The 27,500-nt window shown below is 44.9% G+C and overlaps 1 protein-coding gene across 3 annotated transcripts in view; it reads right to left on the reverse strand.

The window, feature by feature from the left end:
• usp53a (ubiquitin specific peptidase 53a) overlaps nt 1–27,500 on the reverse strand; it is an 80,636-nt gene that overhangs the window by 52,863 nt on the left and 273 nt on the right. The window contains exons 1-5 of one of the 3 annotated variants that reach the window (XM_076288462.1): nt 27,388–27,500; nt 25,781–25,842; nt 10,297–11,016; nt 7,931–8,023; nt 7,551–7,685 (exon numbers count right to left, since the gene is read on the reverse strand). The exon at nt 27,388–27,500 is cut by the window's right edge and continues 273 nt beyond it. In XM_076288462.1, coding sequence (XP_076144577.1) covers nt 7,551–7,685; nt 7,931–8,023; nt 10,297–10,443 — 375 coding nt within the window. In that variant the 5' untranslated portion in view covers nt 10,444–11,016; nt 25,781–25,842; nt 27,388–27,500. Of the gene's footprint in view, nt 1–7,550; nt 7,686–7,930; nt 8,024–10,296; nt 11,017–25,780; nt 25,843–27,273; nt 27,348–27,387 lie in introns of those variants that run through there. The other 2 variants (XM_076288461.1, XM_076288463.1) reach the window with 2 other exon arrangements.

The raw sequence follows: 27,500 nt of genomic DNA on the forward strand, positions 1-27,500 counted from the left end.
AGTATGTACGGCTAGACCAAGATAACAACATGTACGGTACATTACGGCTAGACCAAGATAACAACATGTACGGTACATCAGTATGTACGGCTAGACCAATATAACAACATATACGGTACATCAGTATGTACGGCTAGACCAAGATGACAACATGTACGGTACATTACGGCTAGACCAAGATAACAACATGTACGGTACATCAGTATGTACGGCTAGACCAATATAACAACATATACGGTACATCAGTATGTACGGCTAGACCAAGATGACAACATGTACGGTACATTACGGCTAGACCAAGATGACAACATATACGGTACATCAGTATGTACGGCTAGACCAAGATAACAACATATACGGTACATTACGGCTAGACCAAGATAACAACATGTACGGTACATCAGTATGTACGGCTAGACCAAGATAACAACATGTACGGTACATTACGGCTAGACCAATATAACAACATATACGGCACATTATGGCTAGACCAAGATAACAACATATACGGTACATTACGGCTAGACCAAGATAACAACATATACGGTACATCAGTATGTACGGCTAGACCAAGATGACAACATGTACGGTACATTACGGCTAGACCAAGATGACAACATATACGGTACATTAGTATGTACGGCTAGACCAAGATAACAACATATACGGTACATTACGACTAGACCAAGATGACAACATATACGGTACATTAGTATGTACGGCTAGACCAAGATAACAACATATACGGTACATTACGGCTAGACCAAGATGACAACATATACGGTACATCAGTATGTACGGCTAGACCAAGATAACAACATATACGGTACATTACGGCTAGACCAAGATAACAACATGTACGGTACATCAGTATGTACGGCTAGACCAAGATAACAACATATACGGTACATTACGGCTAGACCAAGATGACAACATATACGGTACATTAGTATGTACGGCTAGACCAAGATAACAACATATACGGTACATTACGACTAGACCAAGATAACAACATGTACGGTACATCAGTATGTACGGCTAGACCAAGATAACAACATATACGGTACATTACGGCTAGACCAAGATGACAACATATACGGTACATTAGTATGTACGGCTAGACCAAGATAACAACATATACGGTACATTACGACTAGACCAAGATAACAACATGTACGGTACATCAGTATGTACGGCTAGACCAAGATAACAACATATACGGTACATTACGACTAGACCAAGATAACAACATGTACGGTACATTACGACTAGACCAAGATAACAACATATACGGTACATTACGGCTAGACCAAGATAACAACATATACGGTACATTACGACTAGACCAAGATAACAACATATACGGTACATTAGCATGTACAGCTAGACCAAGATAACAACATATACGGTACATTACGGCTAGACCAAGATAACAACATATACGGTACATTAGTATGTACGGCTAGACCAATATAACAACATATACGGTACATTACGGCTAGACCAAGATAACAACATATACGGTACATTACGGCTAGACCAAGATAACAACATACACAGTGCAAGATAAGGCTAAGACCGTATGTTCTGTATGGCTAAGATGTTGAGAGGTTGGACCAGTTTAAAGATATAGTGGTATATGTATAAAGGTGTGTTGGGCCAGTTTAAAGATATAGTGGTATATGTATAAAGGTGTGTTGGACCAGTTTAAAGATATAGTGGTATATGTATAAAGGTGTGTTGGACCAGTTTAAAGATATAGTGGTATATGTATAAAGGTGTGTTGGACCAGTTTAAAGATATAGTGGTATATGTATTTCAGTCGGTTGACTGTCAGTTGGGAGTAAGACTCCAATCTATGAACTTAAATGGCTGATGTAGTCGGTTGACTCTCAGCTGTGACATCGGTGGCTGATCTAGTCGGTGGACTGTCAGCTGGCCTAACGCAGGAGAAGGACGCAGCTTGCTAGCTCTCTTTGGACTGTGTCAGTGTGAGAATGCCTTGCTGATGTTGGCCCTACGATACACTGCCCTACAACTTTTGCAGTTGTCATTTTCAACGCGGCTATCAGCGAAAATGTGCTCGACCTATGCCGGGCAACGGGGATATTACGCAGGAAACGCTACATCCATCGAGGATCGATCCGGCCGCACTGTCATCAAGCCGATAACAGAGGATGGTATCCTCCTGTATCCCTGTGTCCCTTCACTCAGGTTCAACTCCTCAACTCATCTTCCTGGTGCCTGTCAACAGCGATGGTCTGATGAGCGCGTCTCACCAGAGCGTAGGCCAACTGGCTCTGTCGTGTCAACTACAAGCCATCTCATCTACCGAAGTTCTACCCCAGCGATTACACAGCTAGAGTTGGACTAAGTTAACACGGACTTTTCTTTATTTTAATTTCTTATTTATTTATTTTATTACTTGTTCATTTTTGTTTGTTGTCTGTCTTGTATGTCTACCGTTAGGTGTCTCGGGTATGCTGGCGATTACGCCGCTCCATCAGGCATCTTTTGTCTTGTGCGTCAATTGTTATTTTTGTAAATGTGTTTGTTTGTCTTGATGTGGCGGGAACGCTGGCGGCTAGGCTACGCCGCTCCGTCCGGCATCTTTTGTCTTTTTGTTATCTGTAGTGTTTCTGTAATCTCGGCTTCCCTCAATGACCCTCCGAGAATAAATAAAGGTTGAATGAATGTATAAAGGTGTGTTGGACCAGTTTAAAGATATAGTGGTATATGTATAAAGGTGTGTTGAACCCCAGTTTAGATATAGTGGTATAAAGGTGTGTTGGACCAGTTTAGATATAGTGGTATAAAAGTGTGTTGAACCCCAGTTTAGATATAGTGGTATAAAGGTGTGTTGGGCCAGTTTAAAGATATAGTGGTATAAAGGTGTGTTGGGCCAGTTTAAAGATATAGTGGTATATGTATAAAGGTGTGTTGGGCCAGTTTAAAGATATAGTGGTATATGTATAAAGGTGTGTTGGGCCAGTTTAAAGATATAGTGGTATATGTATAAAGGTGTGTTGGGCCAGTTTAAAGATATAGTGGTATATGTATAAAGGTGTGTTGGGCCAGTTTAAAGATATAGTGGTATATGTATAAAGGTGTGTTGGACCAGTTTAAAGATCTAGTGGTATAAAGGTGTGTTGGGCCAGTTTAAAGATATAGTGGTATATGTATAAAGGTGTGTTGGGCCAGTTTAAAGATATAGTGGTATAAAGGTGTGTTGGGCCAGTTTAAAGATATAGTGGTATAAAGGTGTGTTGGGCCAGTTTAAAGATATAGTGGTATATGTATAAAGGTGTGTTGGGCCAGTTTAAAGATATAGTGGTATATGTATAAAGGTGTGTTGGGCCAGTTTAAAGATATAGTGGTATAAAGGTGTGTTGGGCCAGTTTAAAGATATAGTGGTATAAAGGTGTGTTGGGCCAGTTTAAAGATATAGTGGTATATGTATAAAGGTGTGTTGGGCCAGTTTAAAGATATAGTGGTATATGTATAAAGGTGTGTTGGGCCAGTTTAAAGATATAGTGGTATATGTATAAAGGCATAATGTTCTGCTGAATCTTCTGCCTCAACAAACAAACACACACACACACACACACACACACACAATGTATCCAGGGCCAAAGAGATTGTGTTCCATGTATGACATAACTATTATGTACTGTAATGTATATATGAGCCAGGGCATATATGGCATGTGTGTGTGTGTAATCCTGATGGCCAACAGTATGGCTGACACATGGTCTATGATAACATCACACACACACACACACACACACACAGGCTAGCATTACATAAGGTCTGTGTAGCAGGGCAGAGATTGCGTAACTGATTCTGATTGGGTCATGTGACACTTCAGAGTGATAATGGGGCAAGAATGCAGCGCTCATGCCTTTGGTCACACACACACACACACACACTAGGGGTGTAACGGTACACAGAAGTCACGGTTCGGTTCATACCTCGGTTCGGACATCACGGTTCGGTACGAGTTCGGTACAATGGAGGGAAAAGCAAAACATTGTGCATGTGTTTTTATTGTGCATGTCTCAGGCTGTACCATCTAGTGTCATACAGTCTCTTCCCTGAGCTATCTGCAACAGCCTGAAGTGTGTAAGATGTAGGCTAAACAGTACAATAAGTACCCAGACTCCATCTGTAACTTGTAAACAAAATAAGACAATCAGCTATAAAACTGAAAATAGGCCTACAGTATCTCTTATTTCTGAAAGTGCAAATTACATAGAAAAATGATTTTTAAAAATCCACTTAAGCAAGACCTTCAACATCTGTGTTTAGTTGTATATGGAAGGGTCTACAATTTGCCTCAATATTTTTCATTGTGTGTAAAGTAATAATCTAGCCTACTAACTGTGAAAATATCACACTATTTTGCCTTTTTTTAAAAAACGAAATTGCTCCTTTCATTTCATAAACAGACTACAACTAGAAGTCACGTGACTTTGCCCTTTGACGTTAACTCACCGTAGCATGGTTTGTTTATTAGCCTGGTTAGCGTTGTCACTTTATTTTACTGTCTATGCACTTAACACTACCAGCTCCTCATGTGAGAAGTTACAAGTTACCCCAACATAAAGGTAATTACCACGCGATTTACATAGCTTTCTGTCATTACGAAATCATTTAATTTAAGCCATAGGTTTTGGCCCTATTTGTATGTGTATCCAAAGGCTGCTGAAGCGCAGGGGAAGTTTTTTTTCCCCTCGTTTCAGTGATTGGTAGCCTACATCATCTGGGTGATGGCTTCGAATATGTGTAGCATTTTTTCCACTCACATACCCAACAACTGCTGAACAACGCCGACACACAGTTTCATCTTATCCACCACTCTTTCGCCTGTACTAACGTTACTGTAACTGAAGTTCTCAAACTTGCGATCTTAAAGAGACCAGCGGATCCTCTAACTCTTGTGGGTCTAACCTTAGTGCTGCTAATGACTGACGGACTCGACTGACGACCTACAGATTAGCGTTAGGTGTCGCTAAAGAACTCCCGTAACTCTCGCTACGTAACAGTAATTGCGCATGACATTAATTAATCCGCACACGAGTTTTATGTATTTTTATACCGTGTATTCTCCGTGTAAATTCATGCACCGAACCGTGACGCCCGTACCGTTTCGGTTCAATACGAATACATGAACCGTTACACCCCTAACACACACACGCACGCAGCGCTCATGCCTTTGGTCACACACACACAGCGCTCATGCCTTTGGTCACACACACACACACACACACACACACACACAGACACACACACACACACACAACACACACACAACTAGGGATCGACCGATATGGATTTTTTTGTGCCGATACCGATATATTTTTTTTTTTTTGTGCCGATACCGATCAGCCTTAGCCGATGACCGATACAGGCTGCCGATTTTCTTGAGCCGATATTTGGAGCCGATACTGCTTTTATTTTGCTCCCTCAATTTACATCATACAAATGACACATAACTACACAAATGATAACAAATGTTATAAGTCTCAATTTAAAAAAGGAACATTGAACTTATGGATGGGTGCACTGAATATGGTTAACTGTGCAAAATGCTTTCATCATCTTACAACACAGCCTTGATGATGCATTGCTTGCTGACATATTATAAGACATAATTCAAGTCATCACAAAATGTCCTTTGTCAACACATTTAAATCATTTAAGAAAACAATAAGCCTGAAAAGTAGCTATTGAAATAAAGTGCTTGATTTGTCATTTTAGACTGCATGGTTTCAATTTTTCTATGTCTATATTTTTCTAAAAAAAGCTGCCAGATGTCAACCACAGAACATAAATCAGCAGAGGAAAATAACGTGGTGTCAAATGTTTCTGTTCTAAACGGCATCAACGTCAAAAGGTAGCCTAAATAAACATATCTCTCAGTTTTAAAATCTCTCCTTCAGGTAGCGCAGCACTCTCATATCGCTGTGATGCGTGTGTCCCACTGAGTGAGACAGACCAGACGCACACACAAACTTCTGTTTGGTAGCTGACGAACCACCATTGAACTGGATTGACAATGATAACGTTAGCAAACGGCTCTAAACAAGAAAGGCTTCCACCACGGTATGTCTGGTACATGATAAACGTTAACACGAATTAATATTCAACTACATATAACACGTCTCTCATTATTAAAGCTCTGATATCACTGCGATGGCAACTCCGCCCGCTCGAAGGGAGAGGGGGAGGGAGACGCACACACCACACGCGTCCAAAACTCAGCCAGGTGGTCGCTGAATAAAACTCCCACAAATATCTCGGAACAACGTTGGCATTACTTAATCATATGATTGACCAGTGTTCGTAACAGCTACCGGATAGCCTACAACTTAGCTATTTGCAGCTCCCTAAATACAATGGCAAGCATGTTTTATATAACAGGCATTCAGGGAGGGAGACACACACACACACACACACACACCACACGCGTCCAACACTCAGCCAGGTGGTCGCTGAATAAAACTCCCACAAATACCACGGAACAACGTTGGCATTAGGCTACTTAATCATATGACCAGTGTTTGTAACAGCTACCGCATTAATATATGGATAGCCTACAACCAGGGAAAATTTAGAAATTCTGGCCGTCAATACCCTTTTAACGCAGTTTGGAAGGGGCATACAAACTTTAACAGAGCAAGCAGGGCCCGTTTTCTGTCTGACTCAGGTGACGTGAACATTGGCTGAGGGCCCCTGTGCACGTGCACACTTGGCACAAGCCATGATCCGTCCCTGCCTACAACTTAGCTATTTGCAGCTCCCTAAATACAATGGCAAGCAGTTTTATAAACGATCATTAAGCATTAAAAAAAGTAGCCTACCTATCTATCATTCGTGTTTTCCATTTGGACCCACAAACTTGCTTCCACCTTCAAAGTGTATGGCAATATTTCAGCTTTCAAGTCAAACAGTTAAAAGATGCTTTGAAAGTTTAAAGTTTACTGTTGTCTTGAAGAGCAGGCTTTCAGCACTCTGCTCGTGGGGGAGGGGCAGTCTGCACGTGAATTGCAGCGTCTCCAGCAACACAGAGCTGCCTGTGGACGCCTGTATGTAAATAATGCGGGAAAAAACTATCGGCGAATAGTAAAACACAAATATCGGCCCGATATATCGGCCGGCAGATATATCGGTCGATCCCTACACACAACACATACCACACACACGCACACACACACGCGTGCACACACACACAACACACACACACACACACAACACACACACACACACACAACACACGTACGTACGCACGCACGCACAAAAGACGTGGTAAGGACCTCTGCAGTGTCATCAATAAATCCCAATTATAAACTTGCCAGCACATTGCTTCTCCCCTCATGCATAACACACACACACACACACACACACACACACACACACACACACACACACACACACACACACACACACACACACTCGTAAAGCAAACACACACACACACACTCGTAAAGCAAACACACACACACACACACACTCGCGCAAAGCAGACACACACGCACACACAGACTTACAAAGCACTCTGCGGCGTCGTCCATGGCGCCGAGCTGGAAGCGCTGCTCGTCCTTGAAGGTCTCTGCCAGCGCATGGCGCAGGTTATCAGAGGGCAGTGCCCGCTCACGGCTGTGCTGGAACTGACTGAAGATGCCCTGCACACACACACACACACACACACAGGTCAGACAACCGGTAACAAACACTGAAGCTTTAAGAAGCTTGGCTGCCTGACTGAAGTGTGTGTGTGTGTGTGTGTGTGTGTGTGTGTGTGTGTGTGTGTGTGTGTATGTGTATTCCTTGAGTGTACAGGAGATCCAAAAGTCTCTGAGGCAGTGGTTGTTGGGAAGTTAGAGTAGTTATTGTTTGTGAGTGTGTGTGTGTGTGTGTGTGTGTGTACCTTTAGTGCACAGAAGATGCAGGACTCTCCGTGGCAGTCGTGATTGGGCAGATGCCGAAGACTACGTCTGAAGATGTCCATATGCCACAGTACCTGACAAGATGCACCATGGGAGATGTAGTATTATCCACAAAGAGACAGACACAGATCTCCATATGCCACAGTACCTGACAAGATGCACCATGGGAGATGTAGTATTATCCACAAAGAGACAGACACAGAAACAGACAGAGGCTGCTCCTCCCATGCCATAACACTGGCTTCCAGGAAGTATCTTCTGGGAATTCAGGGTGTGTGAGTGTGTGTATGAGTCAGCATTAAGAGAGCTGACTAGCTACGGTGTGTGTGTGTGTATGTGTGTGTGTGTGTGTCTAAGGTGGACCTCTGTAGGAGTGGACATCCCATAATTACCACAAAGACCAAATTAAGACTTATGACAATATGTCACGGTTTATTTCTGTGTGAGTCTGACTGTGTTTTTCCGTCTGTCTGCCCGCGCGCGCTGTGTGTGTGTGTGTGTGTGTCTGTGTGTGTCTGTGTGTGTCTGTGTGTGTCTGTGTGTGTCTGTGTGTGTCTGTGTGTGTCTGTGTGTGTCTGTGTGTGTCTGTGTGTGTGGGGGTGTGTGGGTGGCCATTTGGCATACCACGTTTAGTCACTCTGATGATGTAATAGTCAGAACACTCAGAACATCAAAATATCATGTCTGGTCATCTTAGGCCACTCCCACTCCCCCCCCCCCCCCACACACACACACACACACACACACACACATCCATCACTAACATCACATCTGCCCATCAGTGACCACTCCTAACACACACACATAATATTCAGCAGGTGGCCTAGCCTAAATGTGTCACACACACACAAACATACACACACACACACATAGAATATTCAGCATGTGGCCTAGCCTAAATGTGTCACACACACACACACACACACACACACACACACACACACACATAGAATATTCAGCATGTGGCCTAGCCTAAATGTGTCACACACACACACACATAGAATATTCAGCATGTGGCCTAGCCTAAATGTGTCTCACACACACACACACACACACATAGAATATTCAGCATGTGGCCTAGCCTAAATGTGTCACACATACACATAGAATATTCAACATGTGACGTAGCCTAAATGTGTCCAAACTACGGTATGTGTCAAGTCAGTGTAACTGCTCTTAGCTTGGTGTCTCTCTCTCACACACACACACACACACACACAGTGACTGCTGAGAACACACACACACACACACACACACTGTTGATATGGACGGATGGGGTTAATTAGTCTGGTTGTCTGCCCACTGTATACTCTGTTTAGGGAGGATAGAGAAGTAGTAGTGTGTGTGTGTGTGTGTGTGTGTGTGTGTGTGTGTGTGTGTGTGCTGGGGGCATTTGGGGGTGTGTTTAGAACAGGGCAGGAAGTGGAGGCTGTTTGGTCTTTTGGTCTGCCCTCAGCTTCCTGTGTGGACCGAACACACCGCTGGACCAGACTAAACACTGCACATCCAGCACTCTGCATCAGCACAACTCCTCACACAGGGCCCTGTTTTGGGCTAGTGTGTGTGTGTGTGTCTGTCTGTGTGTCTGTGTGTCTGTCTGTCTGTGTGTAGATGTGTCTGTGTGTGTAGGTGTCTGTTTGTGTAGGTGTCTGTGTGTATAGGTGTCTGTATGTGTAGGTGTCTGTATGTGTGTGTAGGTGTCTGTCTGTGTGTGTAGGTGTCTGTCTGTGTGTGTAGGTGTCTGTCTGTGTGTGTAGGTGTCTGTCTGTGTGTGTAGGTGTCTGTCTGTGTGTGTAGGTGTCTGTCTGTGTGTGTGAGGTGTCTGTCTGTGTGTGTAAGGTGTCTGTCTGTGTGTGTAGGTGTCTGTCTGTGTGTGTGTAGGTGTCTGTCTGTGTGTGTAGGTGTCTGTCTGTGTGTGTAGGTGTCTGTCTGTCTGTGTGTTTAGGTGTCTGTGTGTGTGTGTAGGTGTCTGTGTGTGTGTGTAGGTGTCTGTGTGTGTGTGTAGGTGTCTGTCTGTGTGTGTAGGTGTCTGTCTGTGTGTGTAGGTGTCTGTCTGTGTGTGTAGGTGTCTGTCTGTGTGTGTAGGTGTCTGTCTGTGTGTGTAGGTGTCTGTCTGTGTGTGTAGGTGTCTGTCTGTGTGTGTAGGTGTCTGTCTGTGTGTGTAGATGTGTCTGTGTGTGTAGATGTGTCTGTGTGTGTAGATGTGTCTGTGTGTGTAGATGTGTCTGTGTGTGTAGATGTGTCTGTGTGTGTAGATGTGTCTGTGTGTGTAGATGTATCTGTGTGTGTAGGTGTCTGTGTGTGTAGGTGTGTTTTCTGTGCGTGTGTGTGTGTGTGCGGGCCTCACCTGCACAGCGCTGTTGAGGAAGCAGCTGTTCTGGCCGGGCTCGTTGAGTAGCCCCTTGGTGGGCGCGAGGGACAACATGCTGCCCGGCTGGTACGACTTGGCCAGGTTGCCCCCCGCTGGCCGTCGGAAGAACTTCACCCACGCCATGGTGCAGGGCCGCGGGGTCAGAGGTCACGGGCAGAGCCTACGTCACTCCACTGGCAGCTGCCGCAAGGTGGGCACACATGGGCGCCCGCAGTCACACACACACACACACACACACACACACCGGGCATACGCCGCACACAACCACACGGAGAGCGCGCAGTCACACACAACACACAACCACACCGAGAGCGTGTGTGTGGGTGTGTTTTGGAGAATTCAGCACACACACACACACACACTGAGGTACTGTGTGTATTGGGGTGGTGTCCACAGTCAGTAATCCCAGGAGATCAGAAAAGGCTTTGATGGATTAATGTTGTTGTAGGTGTCCACTCAGATGCCCAGATGCCTGATCAGAAAAGGCTTTGATGTATATTAATGTTGTTGTAGGTGTCTGTTCAGATGCCTGAGTAGAAACGGTGTAGCCGCCAAAGTCCTACGGGACGTTGAGGTCATGGCCACCCTGCTGATTCTGATTGGCTGAGAGAAATCAGCCCGTCAGAGACCACGCCCTCTCCAGGTGGGAGTGAGTTTATGTGCAGGTCCCTCTCAGCATCGTACAGCACCGGAGCCCTGCAGGACAGACACACACGGAGCTAGAATTTGACCTTTGACCTCCACAATCCAATCAGTTCATCTCTGACTCCAAGTAAACAATCAACAACAATCCAAGTACTCAATTTGAAACACCTGCCACAAGCCATTTGCATGAGAATTGGACATCGATGGACACAGAAAGCCAGAGACACTAGCGACACACATATATATATAACATGCTATATATATATATATATATATAGAGAGAGAGAGAGAGAGAGAGAGAGAGAGAGAGAGAGAGAGAGAGAGAGAGAGAGAGAAGAGAGAGAGAGAGAGAGAGAGAGAGGAGGGAGGGAGGGAGAGAGGGAGGGAGGGAGGGAGGGAGGGAGAGAGACACAAGTAAGAAAGCCGTGATTGTGAAATTCTGGGCTGATATCGATACAGATGTGTAAAAAAAAAAATTGTCCGATAAACGATACCGATATTTTTTCTTTGTTTGTTTACTTGCTTCACTTAGTTACTGGTAGGGTACTAACATAACTCATACTAGAACCAATGCCACTCCATCACTAGAACCTATTCAACCTCATCACTCTAGTACCGATGCCACCTGATCACTCTAGAACCAATATCACACATCTCTGTGGAGCTGATGCTACCCCATCACTCTAGAACCGTTGCCTTCCTGTTACCCTAGAACCCAGGCAGAACACCTGACAGAGTTCTGCATCTGGAAAACCCCAAACACACACATCTGGAAAACCCCAAACACAGACCAGACACTGTGTGTGTGTCTGAGGGCCCGTCTACACCACGCTGGTTATTTAGAGTCATTTAGAAAGAGTGTGTTTCCTGAGCTGGAGTCCCCCTTACCCACAAAGTGTGTGTGTGTGTGTGTGTGTGTACACACGTTTGATAAATCATGAACTCAGTCTGGAGCCAAAGAGCCATACACACACCCAGACACACGTTTACACACACACACACACACACACACACACACACACACACACACACACACACACACACACACGTCTCTACTTCTGTGTAAAGATCAGTGGAGCGTCTAGAGTGTGAGGCGTGAGTGTGTGTGTGTGTGTGTGTGTGTGTGTGTGTGTGTGTAGAAGCGTGCCTGTGTATGTTACTGATTAACTTGTATGACTGTCCTTTGGTCTGACCTAGTTCCTACCAAAACACAGTCGTCATATTTGTACAAGTAAATAAGAGACCGTGTTACACACACCCACAAACACACAATGATATCAGAGGTGAGTGAGTGTGTGTGTGTGTGTGTGTGAGAGAGAGAGCCTGTGTGTGTGTATATGTGTGTATATGTGTGTAGTATCTAGGCTGTGTAAGCTCTTGTTAACCTTCAGTACCGCAGAATTGCAGCTGCTTCAGTTCAGAAGGGATCGGTTAGCATTTCAGCGCACACACACACACACACACACACACACACACACTCTCCCTGAGTCAGCATTACTCTTATTCTCTCTCTCACTGTACGCTGCACCATTTCATACACCCCTGATATCAGTATGTGTGTAACACACTCACACAGGCTCGCTCACACACACACACACCCCTGATATCAGTGTGTGTGTGTGTAACACTCTCACATACACACACGGCCAAGCAGTAAACAGCAATGTGCAAATGAGCTCTGTGCAGATCAGACTCCCCAGAGACAGAGCAGTAGAATACACTATTTCAACACACAAACGCACACACACACACACACACACACACACACACACACACACACACACAGACACACAGACACACACACAGACACAGACACAGACACACACACAGACACACACACAGACACACACACAGACAGACACACACACAGACACACAGACAGACACACAGACACACAGACTTTCCAATGCTTTCCTGGCACCAACATTTACATTTACGCATTGCAAATGCACATAATTTTCCCATAATGCCACTCTCCACAGCAGCCTCACTGACTGTGTAAGGTAGACGTGTGTGTGTGCATGAGGCAGACATGTGTGCACTTGTCTCCTACTGGACACACTGGTGTGTGTGTGCACTTGTCTCCTACTGGACACACTGGTGTGTGTGTGTGTGTGTGTGTGTGTGTGTGTGCACTGGTCTACTGGACACACTGGTGTGTGTGTGCACTGGTATCTGGACACACTGGTGTGTGTGTGTGCACTGGTCTACTGGACACACACACAAACACATTTCCTCAGGCCTCTTTGTAGGATGAACACACACACACACACACTTCCTCAGGCCTCTGTGTAGGATGAACAAACAAACACACACACACACACACACACACACACACACACACACACTTCCCCAGGCCTGAACACATATGGACAGAAAGATCTGGAATGTGGCTTGACTGGTTTTGCTTCACACACACACACCTCGGGCTCGACCGGCCAACTGGTTTGGGTGCACACCAGTTGGACATACAAACACACACACACACACACACTTCTGCCACACACACACCTGTCTGCCATACACAAGCACACACACACACACACACACACAAGTGTGTCCAGTAGGAGACCAGTGCACGCACACACACACACACACACACACACACACACACACACACATCAGTATGTCCAGCAGACTGATATCTGTGCTGCTGCTTGCACATCAACTAGCGCAGTGTGGTTTTGATGCTGACCAGATTCAGCCAGTCGTCTCCAATGGCAACAGCAATGCTTGCAGGACTGGTAATGTTTACTTTAAACGTGCATGCAGGTTTGTTGAGACAGAGACACAAGGAGAGGCTGTGTGAAGGTGCACATAGTTCTACAATTAAAGAATTCCATCCAAAGTAAATAGTACAACATGGAAAATCATTGTGTGGTGGTTAGTGTTGATATTGCGGTGGTCAGTGTTGATATTGTGTTCAGTGTTCCCATATGGAATTTTATGGGCCGATAAAGATAACTGATATTTATCGTTCTGTTGTGGCCGATAAAGATAACTGATATTTATCGTTCTGTTGTGGCCGATAAAGATAACTGATATTTATCGTTCTGTTGTGGCTGATAAAGATAACTGATATTTATCATTCTGTTGTGGCCGATAAAGATAACCGATGTTTATCGTTCTGTTGTGGCCGATATCGATATGATAACTGATAATATATATTTTAGCTGCAACTTCTCGGACTGCATCTTGTGTCTGTCTACTCTGTTGCGCACAACCTGCTGCAGCAGAAATGAAAGGGGTTAGCCCGGAAGGTTTTAATAACTTTAACTTTAATGACCTGTCTGGAACTGAAGCAGGAATGGTTAGCATATTGCTCCCTAATACAAAACTCAGGCGAACGAAATGCAAATATAACACTAAAATACAACTATGACTTATCTACTTGTCCCACCGAAGAGTTTGTTTATTTGTTTCCCCGACTAGCACGGTAAATTGCAAACACACCAGCACAAGACACCTCTAGGTAGGCTGAGCTCCGCTCTGCTGGGGTTAAACGGCGTTGGGGTTTTGTGCTGCACAGGTTCAACACAGATCCACAGATCATGTTAGAATGGCGAGATGCATCCACACCGCTGACATTATAAGTAGCTCAGTGTAGCCAGACGGGCCTTACGTACAGTACAGTACAGTACGCCTAGTTGGGAAATTAGGGATTTAAAAAATATAGATGCAAATTATCGACCAGAATTCTGCAATCGGAACAATATAATATATATATTAATAATAATATTTGTACTTTTTCATTTTATCGGCCAATAATATATCGGCCGCAGATTTTTTGTGCATCCCTAAATGCGCAAGCACGCACGCACGCACGCACGCTCTGTCTCCTTTGAAACCACTCCACAGGCAGAATTAAACACACACTCACACACACAACTTTAACCAGTCCACAAGCCATGAAGAGTCAGCCCAAACACACACACACACACACCTAAGCAGCTAGGCCTGAGAGGCTTGGGAAGTTTGCACCAGAGTCTCTTACCGCCATGGCAACGGCATTCCAGAGCGTTCACTTAAGCCCTGGGTTACCAAACCACCCCACAAGCCCCGCACACACACACACACACACAGCATTACCAGACTACCCAGTCAGCCGGGACACAACCCAGCAGAACCATGGATCTCTCTCTCTCTCACACACACACACACACACACACAGCATTACCAAACTACCCAGTCAGCCGGGACACGACCCAGCAGAACCATGGACCTTTTAAGACCCAAATGTTGTGGTCCAAAATCAAACAAATCTGACACCCCTCAGACATATACACACACACACACACACACGTTCATTCTCATCTGTGTGAGAGTGTGTGTGTGTTTGGAGCTTCAGCAGAGAGAATCACATCCTAGTTGTCAATCACTGACCCTCTCTCACACACACGTGCACACACACACACTCCCTTCAATTTCACTTTCCTTTCATGCTCACTAACACACAACCCCACCCACCCACTCCTGTCCATGAAATGGTCCATCACTCACCACACAAGATAAAAGATGGCCACCACGCAACGCATACACACACACACCTGAAGGAGACGAAGCCACATGTATACACACACACTCAGCTCTTTGTGTGTGTGTGTGTGTGTGTGTGTCTCAGACTGAGAATACTGAAGGAGGCACACACACAAAAGACATAACACACACACACACACACACACACACACACACACACACACACACACACACACACACACACACACACACACACACACACACACACACACACACACACACACACACACACACACACACACACACACACACACACACACACACACACACACACACACACACACACACACACACACACACACACGGTTTGAATGTTCTTCAAGGGCACAAACATGCACACAAAAATACTAGAGTGGAACATGGCAGTGAAACACGGCAGTGGAACACTAGAGTGGAACATGGCAGTGGAACACAGAAGTGGAACACTAGAGTGGAACACTAGAGTGGAACATGGCAGTGGAACACAGAAGTGGAACACTAGAGTGGAACATGGCAGTGGAACACGGCAGTGGAACACTAGAGTGGAACATGGCAGTGGAACACAGAAGTGGAACACAGAAGAAGTGGAACATGGCAGTGGAACACAGAAATGGAGTGGAACAGATAAGAGCAGAACCCGGAAGGAGAACACAGGAGTGGATCTCAGGACAGGAGCAGAGCATCATGGGAGTGATGAGGAGCCTATGATCTGACCCACACACATATCAGAATGCGTCTCTTACACAGCCTATGAGCTAACCCACACACATATAAGAGTGTGTGTGTGTGTGTGTGTGTGCATATAAGCTTATGATCTGACCTCACCGGTCACTCACACAGCAGTGGACAAGTGGACAGCAATAACCCAACACACACACACACACACACACACAGCAATGAACCAACACACACAGTCAAAGAATAACAGCAATTAACCAACACACACACACACACACACACACACACACACACACACACACACACACACACACTGCAATGAACCAACACACACACAGTCAAAGAATAACAGCAATTAACCAACACACACACACACACACACACACACACACACACACACACACACACACACACACACACACACACACACACACACACACTGCAATGAACCAACACACACACAGTCAAAGAATAACAGCAATTAACCAACACACACACACTGCAATGAACCAACACACACACAGTCAAAGAATAACAGCAATTAACCAACACACACACACACAAATAAAAAAAAGCAATGATCCAACACACACACAGACACACACACACACAGTCAAATACAAATAGCAATGAACCAGCACACACACAAAGGCACACAGTTACAAAGACAGACAGACACACACACACACACACACACAAAGACACAGCCAAGCCCACAGTCAAAGAATAATTGCACTGAACCAAAGAAGGCCTCAGGATTAGAATGAAAACACTTCTTCCCAGACGTTGAGATATGAGCAGGAAACACTGTTGGCCAATCACATATGAGCAGAAGACACTGTTGGCCAATCACATATGAGCAGAAGACACTGTTGGCCAATCACATATGATCAGAAGACACTGTTGGCCAATCACATATGAGCAGAAGACACTGTTGGCCAATCACAGCCTGGACTCAGATGACCACCCTCCTGAGAAGGCACCACTCATCATCTGATGAGCTCACAATGACCGAGCCTTTTTTACCGAAACTTGAACAAACTGTGACATCACCTCCTGCCACCTACTCATGCTGGACGTGACACACACCACTCCATAAGTCCGTCCACACACACACACACACACACACACAACACACACAACACACACAACACACACACACACACACAGTAACAGAGCAGTACTCCAGTAACTTACTAGCCTGACGACCCAGACCCACATTAAAATGTAGGGTCTGGGCACTCACCGTTCGCAGTGCTCAGTCCGAGGGGCGGGATAATCAGTTGTCTTTCAAATTCCCTCTGCACGCAATAGGACAGTGCTGAGTCCCATGCGTTTCCCCACCAGTGGAGCTAGTTGGCTAGTTCAAACTTTTGCCAACTTAAAACAAGCTTAACTCGTGTCACACTGTTGGCCAACATCCATCTTCAAGTAGCAGGGAATTCAAGCCAAACCGTTGCAACTCTGCCATCAATAATTATGTTAAGCCCGCCTAACGACTCTATACACGATTTGATTGGCCTGATAGAAGTTTAATTTTTCGAGCTCACAAGCCAATGGAGAGTTGCTAGACTAGCCCTGGAAGCAAATGTATTTCTAGGCTAGTAACTTACACTAAGTGTGAATATAGACATGTTTGTGTCTGTGCAGTATCTTGCACTAAGTGTGAATATAGACATGTTTGTGTCTGTGCAGCACTAAGTGTGAATATAGACATGTTTGTTTCTGTGCAGTATCTTACACTAAGTGTGAATATAGACATGTTTGTGTCTGGTAAGTACTAAGTGTGAATATAGACATGTTTGTGTCTGTGCAGTACTTACACTAAGTGTGAATATAGACATGTTTGTGCCTGTGCAGTATCCTACACTAAGTGTGAATATAGACATGTTTGTGTCTGTGCAGCACTAAGTGTGAATATAGACATATAGACATGTTTGTGTCTGTGCAGTACTTACACTAAGTGTGAATATAGACATATAGACATGTTTGTGTCTGTGCAGCACTAAGTGTGAATATAGACATATAGACATGTTTGTGTCTGTGCAGCACTAAGTGTGAATATAGACATGTTTGTGTCTGTGCAGCACTAAGTGTGAATATAGACATGTTTGTGTCTGTGCAGTATCTTACACTAAGTGTGAATATAGACATGTTTGTGTCTGTGCAGCACTAAGTGTGAATATAGACATGTTTGTGCCTGTGAAGTACTCCACACAGTAACTTACACTAAGTGTGCAGCTAAAGTGCGAGATGGAACCACAACTCTTCCGTCGGCATGGTGATTTATCGCTGTGGTTTCCAGACCTTTCCGGGAGCAGTGTAAGTGAGCACTTGAGCAGGGACGCTTGTCCACCCTGTCATCCAGCAACGTAATGTACGGAGACCATATGAGCCTGATGTACTCATTAACGACCCACCGTATCTATGCTAAAGCACTGCCACAGAGAGAGAGAGAGAGAGAGAGAGAGAGAGAGAGAGAGAGAGAGAGAGAGAGGTGTGCGGGGGGGGGGCAGATCATCACCGCCATCACTCCACTTAGGCACAGGGAAATCCTCCTGTCCCACTCATGGTTGTGCACGGCATCTTGGAACATAGGTGTGTGTGTGTGTGTGTGTGTGTGTGTGTGTGTGTGTGTGTGTGTGTGTGTGTTGACTCAACTGTAGTTTGGGATGAGAGGAACACACTCCCCCATGGCAGTGAGGGATAGACAGCGTGTACACACACACACACACGCACACAAAAAGATGTACTCTTTCACTGACCCAGCCACACACAGACACAGACACAGACACAGACACAGACACATGCTCATGTCATACAGGAGAATGTGAGGGTTCACATCACCGTCAGATTAGCACCCAAATCCCAAACAGGAAATGACCTCATGAGAACTTCCTCCAGCTGACACGTCTGAAAGGGAGAGGTCAGCTCAGCAGTGACCTCACCACCAGGTCCCCAGAGAGTGTGTGTGTGTCCTTTTGATAGGACTCTCTCTCTCTCTCTCTCTCTCTCACACACACACACACATACATACATATGTGTAAGACTACAGGTCCCCAGAGAGTGTGTGAGTGTCCTTATGGTAGGACTCTCTCGCACACACACCCTCACACACACACACACACACACACGTCTAAGACATAACAGACTCTTATGTGTCTCACCCAGTGTCTTTCTCGCTCGCACACACACCCTCACACACACAAGACTACAGCCCCCCATGTTTCCCAAGGAATCACTAATGTCTAATTTTTCACTGTGTTAGAGCATGGGTTCTGCATTAAGACACTGTGTTAGAGCATGGGTTCTGCATTAAGACACTGTGTTAGAGCATGGGTTCTGCATTAAGACACTGTGTTAGAGCATGGGTTCTGCATTAAGACACTGTGTTAGAGCATGGGTTCTGCATTAAGGCACTGTGTTAGAGCATGGGTTCTGCATTAAGACACTGTGTTAGAGCATGGGTTCTGCATTAAGACACTGTGTTAGAGCATGGGTTCTGCATTAAGACACTGTGTTAGAGCATGGGTTCTGCATTAAGACACTGTGTTAGAGCATGGGTTCTGCATTAAGGCACTGTGTTAGAGCATGGGTTCTGCATTAAGACACTGTGTTAGAGCATGGGTTCTGCATTAAGACGATGTTTAAGAGCATGGGTTCTGCATTAAGGCACTGTGTTAGAGCATGGGTTCTGCATTAAGACGATGTTTAAGAGCATGGGTTCTGCATTAAGACACTGTGTTAGAGCATGGGTTCTGCATTAAGACACTGTGTTAGAGCATGGGTTCTGCATTAAGACACTGTGTTAGAGCATGGGTTCTGCATTAAGACGATGTTTAAGAGCATGGGTTCTGCATTAAGGCACTGTGTTAGAGCATGGGTTCTGCATTAAGACGATGTTTAAGAGCATGGGTTCTGCATTAAGGCACTGTGTTAGAGCATGGGTTCTGCATTAAGACACTGTGTTAGAGCATGGGTTCTGCATTAAGACACTGTGTTAGAGCATGGGTTCTGCATTAAGACACTGTGTTAGAGCATGGGTTCTGCATTAAGACACTGCGTTAAGACACTGTGTGTCCAAAGACACTGTGTTAGAGCATGGGTTCTACGTTTAGACGATGTATAAGAGCATGGGTTCTGCGTTAAGGCACTGTGTTAGAGCATGGGTTCTGCGTTAAGGCACTGTGTTAGAGCATGGGTTTAAATTTAATCACAGAATCAAAACAGCAAGTTTCACTTGCTACACACACACATGGGTATGGACTCACAGACATGGACTCACACACACACACACACACACACACACACACAGACACACACACACAGACCTAGACACACACAGGCTTAAAAATCAGGAGACAGCGTGAACAGTTCAGACACAACACACTCCTTAAACTCAGCAAGAACAGCCCAGAAACTCCCAGTCGTGGGGGGGGGGGGGGGGGGGGCTGACACTATCAACAACATCGGCATGGCAGCTTCCTCAACAGGTTTCCAAGAGTACCACTCCTCGGTTGTCCACACACACACACACACACACTGAGTAATAGTATAATATATTGAGATAACACACACCAAGACTCCATTGCATCACTCCACATAAACAAACACACACACTCAAGAACTAACAGCTCTCCGTCACCATGCCGAGTCACCACAGAGAGAAACATTTACACACACACACACACACACACACACACTCACACTCACACTCACACTCACACTCACACTCACACTCACACTCACACACTCACACACTCACACCCGTGCTACTGGTCTCCATAGAGGAAACCAAGAACAAAAGCTGCCAGAGATGTTGTCCGTTCTCTGTTGAAATTACATAAAAGTGATTCTCTTCTATTCAAACAACACCCCCCCCCCCCACACACACACATACACACTTTCTAGCACAGCAGGGGACAGCAAGCCCTCCACAATGTGTGTGTGTGTGTGTGTGTGCGTACATGTGAGTGCGTATATATATATATATATAAATATTTATGTGTGTATGTGTGTGTGTGTGTCAATAGAAGAGCAGCTGAAAGAGTCACTGGTGCAGAGTGTGTGAGTAAGATGGTGAACCAGCAGTGCAGTTTGTGTGTGTGTGTGTGTGTGTGTGTGTGTGTGTGTACTGAATCCAGTGATGCAGCACTGCCTCCCTCTCCTCTGCATTTCAGCATCTGTTCTCCCCAGCAGAGCTGATGTGGCCTTTCTGCTGACTCTCACTTTCTCCCTCACACACACACACACACACGAGTATAACCAATCATAGATAAAGTCAATTGGACACCTCCACACGCTGACTAATTCATAAAAGTGCACACACAAACACACACACACACACAGTGTTTATCTAGTAAATTAACACTGCCAATGGAATTCCTAATTTCATTAGTGTGATTTCCTTAGTTGTCTGAGAGAGAAAATGCCATATGAAAATGACATGACTCGTCATCTGGGAGGTGTGTGTGTGTGTCTGTGTGTCAGAGATGTTCACAAGTCATTTTTTGGAAGTCCAAGTCAAGTCACTGGCCATGTGATCCGTCCCTAACACTGTATTGTTAAATCTTATGAATTCAAAACATGTCCTGTAGCTACCATCCATACAGTGCAGTATCAAAACCAGCATGTCCTATAGCTACAGTACCATCCATACAGTGCAGTATCAAAACCAGCATGTCCTATAGCTACAGTACCATCCATACAGTGCTGTATCAAAACATGTCCTGTAGCTACCATCCATACAGTGCAGTATCAAAACCAGCATGTCCTATAGCTACAGTACGATCCATACAGTGCAGTATCAAAACCAGCATGTCCTATAGCTACAGTACGATCCATACAGTGCTGTATCAAAACCAGCATGTCCTGTAGCTACCATCCATACAGTGCTGTATCAAAACATGTCCTGTAGCTAGCATCCATACAGTGCTGTATCAAAACATGTCCTGTAGCTACCATCCATACAGTGCAGTATCAAAACCAGCATGTCCTATAGCTACAGTACGATCCATACAGTGCAGTATCAAAACCAGCATGTCCTATAGCTACAGTACGATCCATACAGTGCTGTATCAAAACCAGCATGTCCTGTAGCTACCATCCATACAGTGCTGTATCAAAACATGTCCTGTAGCTACCATCCATACAGTGCTGTATCAAAACATGTCCTGTAGCTACCATCCATACAGTGCTGTATCAAAACCAGCATGTCCTGTAGCTACCATCCATACAGTGCTTTATCAAAACCAGCATGTCCTGTAGCTACCATCCATACAGTGCTGTATCAAAACATGTCCTGTAGCTACCATCCATACAGTGCTGTATCAAAACCAGCATGTCCTGTAGCTACAGTACGATCCATACAGTGCTGTATCAAAACCAGCATGTCCTGTAGCTACAGTACCATCCATACAGTGCTGTATCAAAACCAGCATGTCCTGTAGCTACCATCCATACAGTGACATATCAAAACATGTCCTGTAGCTACCATCCATACAGTGCTGTATCAAAACATGTCCTGTAGCTACAGTACCATCCATACAGTGCTGTATCAAAACCAGCATGTCCTGTAGCTACCATCTATATGTAACGGATGCCAGCTAGCTTAGCTGTGCTTGTGGAACGTTGGTAAACCTCACTCCCCGACGCCTCAAGAGTGCTGCTGGCATGGAAATTCTTAGATGGTCAGGTGGGAGGCCTTGGGAGAGAAGAGACGGAATGACTCATGAGGCCTTTTCACACTGCCAAAATCGCCGCGATTTTATGTACCAGAATCGCGGAACGACTGTCCCTTTCACATAGACCGGCGGGACAAAGTGTTTCGCCAAATTTACTACCAAGCCCCCTAGACATTTTATAACTGCTAACAGTGCGCCTAGGCCTACTGTTAAACACCTGAAAAATATTAAGCTGCTGTTTTCTTTTCATGACGAGCACTAGGCCTACGCTTGAATGATTTAATAATGACTGAATGGAACGTTGCGTTTTTAAGCGCCAGAACTGCTTATCACGTCGTCTGACAAAGTTTACACCAATCATCATCTTCTAATGTATCCTTATGTTGAGATGTCCATTCTCTTTGCCCTAAACATAGGCTATCATTTGTGCGCGAAGCATGTTTCAATTAAGACAGTACACAAGCTATTTTTATTGTTATTATTAATTTTATGTAATATTGAATGATTTCATGAATAAATTGTACGCACAGTGCGTACAGGATTACGGCTGGCGGCGCCACTGACCAAGGCCACAGTAGCCTGTGAACCTCTGATTTTCAAAGAGGAATCACGGCAAACGCAGGGGGCAACTCTTCTCCTCAATTTCCCTTCCAAATTACTTTTTATTGTCTGAAGACATCTATCGCAAGAATCTAACATTCTAAGCAACAGCAAAGCAAATGCAAGCTAGCCATGGTTTTGGAAATCACACACCTGCTGCATCTGAAGGCCTACGCATAATAAGGCCTACGACTATCAGTCTACATGCCCCCTGTTGCACGTCACATTTTAATTTGCTAGCTGATCCTGCCTCCCCAAAATACCGGATCATGTGAACAGATCAGCAGGCCGGCAAATTTTCACCTCGTTTTCAGACACACGTTGAGGCAAAAAGACGCCTCCTCTTCCCGTAAATTTAGCGTGATCTCTGTGTGAAAAGGCCTGAGGTTAGCTTGTTCCTGTGACGATGTTTAATGCACCTTTCACATTAGTAAGTGACTGACCTATCTGGGTGTGCGTTTTGACATGCCTGGTGAAATTAGAGGTTGTTGAGCCGGCATCATTTATCCTGGCGCCACACTCCTTGTATGGAGCTGTTGGCTAATTTCCACTGTGCACTAAGTTATCGTAGTAAGTAGTGATAAAAGGCACGACTCCGGGAGTTGTTATCGCCATGGTCGATGTATTTTTTTATCTGTGAGTGGGTGCACATTAGAGGACTGATTTTTCAGTCCTGCTCCTGCAATATTCTGTCCCGCTCCCGCCCGCATTAATGTGTCATTTTGAGTCCCGCTCCCGCCCGCATATGTAACATGATCGCCCGCTAAAGCCCGCATGCAGGAGGGATAGCCTATTCCGCTTTTCTTTCTGTCTCACGATAGCAGCACACACACCTGAGAAAGACTCCAGATGTCTGATTTTAAGTTTCTTGGTTCTGAATGTAGGCTATCAACTGAAGTAGGCCTAGTCTGGTGCCCTCTTCCTCTGTCATGCTTTCGATTTCGAGTTTTGACAATGAGCAGCAGGAACAAATTGAACCCACGTAAACGACAATATAGGCTATAGGCCTGCTATCCGTCAGTTATGCCTAAACCCCGTTTTTTAATGCTGCCTAACAGAACATCCAGCTGAACTATGAACACTACTTTAATAATTTCCATATTTAATTTTACGCACATATTTAATTTGCGGGAGTGCAGTGAATCATCGGACTCGCGAACACACCTCTCTCATCCCGCCCGCTCGCCCAAGAGCTTTCAAAAGCTCAGAAGTTCCGCACTCTTTTGCGTCGGGACCCGCGGGTCTAGCGCGGGAGTGCAGACCTCTAGCGCACATAGCGCATGCGTTACGTTGCACATCATGGCAAAGGGGACATGCAGCTCAAACATGCAGAAATAAGGAAGCGCACTCAACACCCTGGAGTACTTCAACTGGGTGCTTAAACTTTCTTGATAATAAATCAAAAACTTAAAAATAAATAAAGCAAGCACTCAAGTTTCGTTTACTTTTTAATTGCCTCACAAACGTTTCGGGCTGACACCCTTCTTCAGTGTGAAAAATGGCAATTTCACCCTTGACCCTAAGTAGGTGTGTTTAAATAAACCAGATCATCACCTTTATGCAGCTCATCATACATTTCCCAACGTATATTCATCAACAAAATGAAATAGAAACACAGGAATACATTTAGATAAAAATAAAAAATAATTGCATGAAATACAGGTTGTTTACGAGTCTCGGAAGCACGAGTCCGAGTCAAGTCTGAAGTCTTTTGGGTGGAGTCGCAAATCAAGTCTGAAGTCACTGTTTTTGTGACTTGAGGTGACCAGAGTCCAAGTCTCAGACTCTAGTCCCCATCTCTGGTGTGTGTGTGTGTGTGATGAGTTATCTCTGAGCTTTTATAAGAGACACTGAAATAATCTCTTAATACAGAAGAGAGACACAGACAGACACACACACACACACACACTGGCCCTGCCAGGTCACACACACACACACACAGACACACACACACACACACACAGACACAGTTCACGTTTCGTCTCCACACCTTCTTTTGAGCTTCTGTTCCTCTCCTGAAGGCGTGTTGTTTGCGTGACCTGGCAGGGCCAGTGTGTGTGTGTGTGTGTGTGTGTGTGTGTGTGTGTGTGTGTATGTGTGTGTGTGTGTGACCTGGCAGGGCCAGTGTGTGTGTGTGTGTGTGTGTGTGTGTATGTGTGTGTGTGTGTGTGTGTGTGTGTGTGTGTGTGTGTGTGTGTGTGTGTGACCTGGCAGGGCCAGTGTGTGTGTGTGTGTGTGTGTGTGTGTATGTGTGTGTGTGTGTGTGTGTATGTGTGTGTATGTGTGTGTGTGTGTGTGTGTGGGCAAGAGCAGGTTCTGCAGCCAGTTCTGCAGCATACCTCTCTGGCCCCCAGGTTCCCCTCACTCATCTGTTCCAAACGTAGTCGTCTTCAGCTCCAAACTACACCAATTCCATGGAAGCAAACACACACACACACAAACCATTACCCGCATCTCAGCACTGCCTAACTATACAACTTCACACATAATGTCACACACACACACAGAGAGAGAGAGAGAGAGAGAGAGAGAGAGAGAGAGAGAGAGAGAGAGAGAGAGAGAGAGAGAGAGGTCTAATTAATTAATTAATTAATTAATTAATTAATCTCAAATATATGAGAAAAGCCATCTATGCGTTATGCGGATCTCGCAGCCAAAACTCCTAATCCAACATACACACACACAGAGAGAGAGCGTTTCGCAAGCAGGCAATTCACACACTTTGAGGATTAGCAGTAAAAAAACCGCAATGTTTTCCCCCAGATATACAACTTATGCAGATAAGTTTAGATAAAGATTAAGACACCGCAAACACAACCTCCACCAGTCCTAATTTTAAACACAACCGGAAGCTGACCGTTAATAACGAACACTCACTGGGCTCATATGCGTTCGTGAGAACGAAATGTCTCTTCGTATCACACTGACTGTGTGTCACCATGACATGCACCGAATACCTGTCCGCCTTCACCATTCCACATTCCAGCATCTGCGTGCATTCACAATAGTGTTGTCATCTCCACAAGACAACACGGGGTTGCTCTTCAGAATCTTAGTTGCCCTGTATCTGACCCGTGCTGATATGCTCATTTGGTCATTTTTGTAATTAATTAACTAATTTATCTGTCGTTCCCGAAAGAAGCAATTGTAGACTAAACTTCCCCAACACCAAAATCACAGCCAACTCTGATCAGTTTCGCCCATGAGCAGGATAACAACACCGCCCCGGGCATCGATTCATGTAAACGAGATTAATTTGCTATGCGGCATGGTGTCTGATGTTACCCAGCGGTTAGTGCACAGAGGTCGGTTTCAAAACAACAGCGAGTCGAGGATCTTTTACCAACACAGACAGACGTTTTCGCACGAGTTCACTTTGCCACACGACACTTTTTAACCACCGTTGCCTGCGCGAGCGGCGGTAGCGTTACGTTCCAAAGTTTTTACAGCCTGAGAGGTGATCATTCAGTTCAGCAAAGACAACGAGTGACAACAACACGAAAGTGTTTCCAAATGGCAAAAACATACAGGAATGTCAGTGTGTGCGTTTGCGGGGGGAACTAACTCGAGAACAGAGTGTCTCATACGGAAAAAGAACACGAGCTGCCAGAAAGATGCTACGCAGAAATGCTACAAAGTTGCATCGAGTAGTTTTATTGGCACAAACGGGTCTAAATGGCAACTTGTTCCCCCGGTAACACCACCGGACCCCGCGTGCACTGGACTCTGAATTTAACATTCTGCTCAGACACAATGTAAAACGGTGAAGTTTAGCCAAGTAAAGTTAATATTAGCCTATAAGCGGAGTCGGTCTAGCTTAGCATAGCCTTACCTTTTACCTGATGCAGGTAGGCTACATTTCCTCCACATGCGCACTGGACGTTAAAATGGCGTGGAAAAGTTTGCACCTTACATACAAGCAAGTGAATGGTTTTAGCCTACTCACCATTTGAAAGGCGAATAAACCAAACTTCCTTGTGCTTGTTTGAAATCCACAGAAAATGTCGTGATTAATATTGGTTAATATTTGGAATCTGTAATAAACCTGAGGAAACAATC

Source organism: Alosa pseudoharengus, unplaced genomic scaffold (genome assembly GCF_046254945.1).
Source record: "Alosa pseudoharengus isolate Yale_2024_CS ecotype anadromous, Long Island Sound unplaced genomic scaffold, YU_APseudo_1.1 YU_APseudo_1.1_scf_17, whole genome shotgun sequence".
NCBI lineage: Eukaryota > Metazoa > Chordata > Actinopteri > Clupeiformes > Clupeidae > Alosa > Alosa pseudoharengus.